General features: G+C 65.3%; 1 protein-coding gene across 2 annotated transcripts; it reads left to right on the forward strand.

Moving 5' to 3' along the window:
* Window positions 1-109: 109 nt before the first annotated feature.
* IRX4 (iroquois homeobox 4) lies at window positions 110-4,844 on the forward strand. 2 transcript variants are annotated; one of them, XM_029941646.1, is made up of 5 exons: window positions 110-222; window positions 696-947; window positions 1,654-1,766; window positions 2,664-2,992; window positions 3,441-4,844. In XM_029941646.1, the coding sequence occupies exons 1-5, from the start codon at window positions 178-180 to the stop codon at window positions 4,250-4,252; spliced, it is 1,551 nt and encodes a 516-aa protein (XP_029797506.1). In that variant the 5' UTR covers window positions 110-177; the 3' UTR covers window positions 4,253-4,844. The 2 variants fall into 2 exon arrangements, with proteins under 2 accessions (XP_029797506.1, XP_029797507.1); XM_029941647.1 differs by having other exon boundaries at window positions 1,672-1,766.
* The last annotated feature ends 281 nt before the right edge of the window (window positions 4,845-5,125 follow it).

Here is a 5,125-nt window from a genome sequence, read left to right on the forward strand (position 1 = left end):
GGCCGCCGCGGCTCACTTTCCTACTCGGTTAGAAAAGTTTGCGGGGCGCGTGGATGAATTAACCCACTCTGCCGCTTCGCCCTCCCAGCGCCTAGGAGCCGGCGGCCCCGGAGCAGTGGCCGCGCCACGCCGGCCACCGCGCGCAGGACCCCACCGGCCCCGCCCGCCGGCCCCGCCATGTCCTACCCGCAGTTTGGATACCCCTATTCCTCCGCACCCCAGGTAAGGGGGCCCCGCGAGGGTGCGGGGAACGCGGCCAGACGCGCTGGCTGGCGTGCTGTCCGGAGACCCGGTGTCGCTTCCCAAAGAACAGAGCCGGTGCCACGCGCTCCCTGCCCCCAGCCCCGGGGAAGGCAAGGGCGCTGAAAGAATATGACGTGCGGGCCCCCTTTTCTCCCGCTTTCTTTGACTCTCACCGTCACCCCGGGGAGACTGGGCACAGGAGGGCATGCGCGGCCCTGGGAACACCCCCCCACACACACACACACCCGGGGTGAGTGTCAAAACTCCGGGGCCTGGTGGGGCTGGGACCCCAGTCGAGCAGGCCCGCGGCGGCAGGAGACGCGCGGCGCGGACGGCGCTCCGCCCGGGACAGTGGGGCAGGGTCCCCTGGGCGTCGCCCCGGTGAGCGGAGGCCCAGAGCCGCCGCCTCGGCCCGGGTGCCGGCGCTTCCTCGCGGCCCCTCTCTCCCCCAGTTCCTGATGACCACCAACTCCCTGAGCACGTGCTGCGAGTCGGGGGGCCGCACGCTGGCCGACTCCGGGCCCACCGCCGCGGCCCAGGCGCCCGTCTACTGCCCGGTCTACGAGAGCCGGCTGCTGGCCACCGCGCGCCACGAGCTCAACTCGGCGGCGGCGCTCGGCGTGTACGGGGGCCCGTACGGCGGCTCCCAGGGCTACGGCAACTACGTGACCTATGGCTCCGAGGCGTCCGCCTTCTACTCGCTGGTAAGGGGAGGGGACTCTGAAACCGTCCTCCGCCACGCCACGCCCCTGCCCCGGATTTGCCCGACCCACCTCCCTGGGAGCCCAGGCGGGGCGCGAGTGCCCCGGACCCCACACTGCAGGGGGTGCTTCCTCAACTTTGCACCTCCTAGCCGGGTTCCTCTGAACACCGCCAGCTGCCAGGGTTGGAGTGCTGACCAGATTTCCAGTTCCGTACCCGCCCCATATCCCGCGCTCTCCCCTACTGAGCTCCCTATCCTCACTCCTCCCGGTCTCCCCCCTCCTCTCTCCCAGTCCCGCACCACTTAGCCCTCCCCTCCCTTCTCCCTCCTCTGCCCCCTCCTCGCCAACCCCCTTGCTCCCCCTATTTTTTTCGCCTCTTCCTTCCTGCGGGCCCCCTTCTTGGGTCCCCACCACCCTCCTCCCTTCTGCTGTCCCCCAGCCCCCACCTGTCTTCTCCTCCCCTTTCTCCCTTCAATCTCATTCTTCTATTACTCCCCGACCTCCCCCCGCCCCATTCTGCTGGTCCTTTCGCCCCATCTCGAGGCTCCTTTGCTCCCTGGGCCCAAGAGAGCCCGGAGATGGGGTGGCTTGTGAGGCTGTCCAGGGGTCTGTGCAAAGCGTGCAGGAGCCAGGTGGCCTGGGGGGGCAGCGGTTGAGCTGGGTCGCCTCCCGGAAGCTGCGACCCCAGGCGCCTGGGATCCTACAGAATGGCTTCGACTCCAAGGACGCGCCGGGATCTGCGCATGCGGGCCTCGCGCCTGCTGCGGCCGCCGCCTACTACCCCTACGAGCCGGCGCTGGGCCAGTACCCCTACGACAGGTGAGGGACCGGCGGCCGGAATCCCTCTTCACTGCCCCCGCCCGGGCCCCCGCCCTCCATCCAGTCTTCAGACTCCGCACGGCCCCTGGAAAGGTTGGGAGGTTAGGGGAGGGGCGTTCTTCGGGTCAGGTTTCCACTGACCTTGCGTTAGTCCGAACTCCGCCCCCTGAGCAAGGCTTGCCCTACAGGGATTAAAATGCATTCTCAGCCTCCCCGCCCCTGCTCCTTTCGCTGTCTGAACCCCCAAAGCCCTCGCTGAGCAGTTTCTGGGGGACCATCGAGTCTCGCTTCCCGGGCTTCTGACGCCTCCCCCAACCCAAGAGCCCAGCCCATCTTTCTCTTTGGTGGGAACTAGAAGGGGGAGTCCAGTCTGCTCACCCAGAGATGCATGGCCCATCTTGGGGAGAGGAGGGTGACAGTTATAAATTTAACTGCAGAAAGTCCACATAGGCCATCTGGACAGACGCTTTCTCCCCATGGACGCTAATGACCATTCCTGCCACGGCTGTTACATAGTTGGGGTCACGCTTCTGTGATGTGCTTTCCTGGCGTGGGGGTCAAAAGGCTAGGAGAGGAGCCCGTAAAGGAACTCGAAGAAATAGATGTCCATGTAGAGTGACAGAGGCCTGGCCAGGCCTTGAGCCTGCCCTCCACTCTGGCTGAGAAGGAACCCAGGTTCCCTGTAAGTTTAACCAAATATAAACATCTCGGGCCACAAGAGGCACTACCTCTGGGCAGTGGCGAGGGACGAGAGCCCTGGGTTTGACCCGCGTCTTACCACCATAAACACAGTCCCACCACACGAGGGGGACTGAAAGCCTGCCTGGGCCTCGGCCAGCCGCCCGCCCCAAGACGCAGGGGTCTCGGCCCGAGTCCCATTGCCCAGCCTGTCTCCAGGTATGGGACCATGGACAGCGGCACGCGGCGGAAGAACGCCACGCGGGAGACCACCAGCACGCTCAAGGCCTGGCTGCAGGAGCACCGCAAGAACCCGTACCCCACCAAGGGCGAGAAGATCATGCTGGCCATCATCACCAAGATGACCCTCACGCAGGTCTCCACCTGGTTCGCCAACGCGCGCCGCCGCCTCAAGAAGGAGAACAAGATGACGTGGCCCCCGAGGAACAAATGCGCGGATGAGAAGCGACCCTACGCGGAGGGCGAGGAGGAAGAAGGGGGCGAAGAGGAGGCCAGGGAGGAGCCCCTCAAGAGCTCCAAGAGTGAAGGTGGGTGGGAGGTTGGCTGGGGCACGGGGCCAGGGTCTCCCTGTGCCGCCTTCTTGGGTTCTGTGTAGGGCCTCTGAAGACATCGAACCTGGGGCAGTAAAAGCAAACTGCCAGGGCATGGGCAACAGATGAATGAGCTGGCCTATGGGGGCCTGTGGAGTAACTGGGAACAGGCTGAAAGAAATCCAAAGTAACCTTTAAAAAAATAGACACACCCATCCTCCCCTCCCCCTGCCCCCTGCCCCCTTGATTTGAGGAAGCCACTAGGCCTCTTTGTTACCACTTGGGAGTCTGGAGCAGGTGGGAGGTACAAAGAAAGGCTGTGGGTGCTTCTCCTCGCTCAGGGAGTCAGCCCGTAACCATAGGCGCAGAACTAGGAAGGAAGACTGAGGTCCAGATTAGCGCCCTCCTCTCTTCCTGCACTGGCCCCTCTTTCTATCCTGCGCAGAGTCTGTGGGCAAAGAGGAGAAGGACCTAGAGCTCACTGACTTGGAGGATTTCGACCCGCTGGAGGCGGAGCCCCCTGAGTGCGAGCTGAAGCCGCCCTTTCAGCCCCTGGACGGTCTGGAGCGCATCCCCGCCGCGCCTGACGGTCCAAGCGCCCCGGGAAAGGAGGCCTCGGGCACCCTCCGGATGCCCCTGGCCGCCGGTGGCACGGCCGCCCTGGACCAGGACCTGGAGAGGGCCAGAAGCTGCCTCCGGAGCGCGGCGGCTGGGCCGGAGCAGCAGCCGGGCGCCGGGGGCGGCTCGCAGGCGTGCGAGGCCAAGCTGGGCTTCGCGGCGACAGCGGGCCTGGAGGCCAAGCCGCGCATCTGGTCGCTGGCTCACACGGCTACCGCGGCCGCCACAGCCCTGAGCCAGACTGAGTTCCCCTCGTGCATGCTCAAGCGCCAAGGCTCCGCTGCCCCTGCGGCCACTGCCCTGGCTCCTGCGTCGTCCTCGCCTGCGGCGCCAGCCCCCACTGGTGCCCTGGACAGGCACCAGGACTCCCCAGTAACCAGTCTCAGAAACTGGGTGGATGGAGTCTTTCACGACCCTATCCTCAGGCACAGCACTTTGAACCAGGCCTGGGCCACCGCCAAGGGCGCCCTCCTGGACCCAGGACCGCTGGGACGCGCTCTGGGGGCAGGCGCCAACGTGCTGACGACGCCCCTGGCGCGCGCTTTCCCGCCCAGCGCCCCCCACGACGCCCCCGCCGCGGGCTCAGCCAAGGAGCTGCTGGCCGCGCCCAAGGCGGGGGGCAAGCCGTTCTGCGCCTAGCGGGCCCCGCCCCCGCGCGGAGGAGGAGCCCGGGCTCCGGCTGCCGGCCTGCGGTCGCCGACTCCTTTTCTACCGAGTTTCCAAAGCAGGACGAGAGCACGTCAGAGTTCAGGCCGCCGACCCCCCGTGGAGGGACGCGCTGACCGCGGCCCCTCCCGGCCACAGAGAGCCCCCGGAGCTGTGTCGCCAGGGCCACCGACCCCACCGGGACGTGCACTGGCTCAGGGCAGTCCCGAACTCCGCTCCGGGACCGGCCGGCTAGGGATGCTCTCGGAGCAGAAGGGGTCGCCCTGTAGCATAAAGTTTACGTCCCAAAGTTTACGCGGATCAGACATTTCAGTTCTGAGGCTTTGTGTTGCTGCCCCTCCGGGGTTTGAGGCCTGCGGTGCTCCCTCCGCTGGTGCTCCCTCCGAAGGCCCCTCAGCCTGCTCGCCCTCTGACTTGTGCTCAGCGCGTCTTCCACCAACAGCACCTTCCACCTTGTTTACACGGTTGCACACTCGTAACGATAAAATTACGTTTTTTACATGTATGTTCGCACCGATACTTGCCTGCTTCAGAGGCTGATGTAACAAAACCAATAAACCGAGTGATGGTGTTTGCATTGCAAAATGAACACGTTTCACACGGGGGGCGGGGGAAGGGAGGTCTTGCCGGAGGAGGGCGCTAACCCCTCCCCCCCCCCGGACGGGTGGGCGGGGTTGTCGGCCCCTCCCGCAGAGCCCCGGAAGGTTGGTGCACTTCCAGGATCTTCGGAGTCTGTGAGAGAAGCGGATGAGCGGCTCTAAACTTTAAAGGCTCCCCCTTGACCGCACTCCACAGTTTTGAAAAAATAGAGAACTTTCCCTTGCAAGATTAGAATAACTTTTAAAC

This window comes from Suricata suricatta, chromosome 6 (assembly GCF_006229205.1).
Source record: "Suricata suricatta isolate VVHF042 chromosome 6, meerkat_22Aug2017_6uvM2_HiC, whole genome shotgun sequence".
NCBI classification, from domain to species: Eukaryota; Metazoa; Chordata; class Mammalia; order Carnivora; family Herpestidae; genus Suricata; species Suricata suricatta.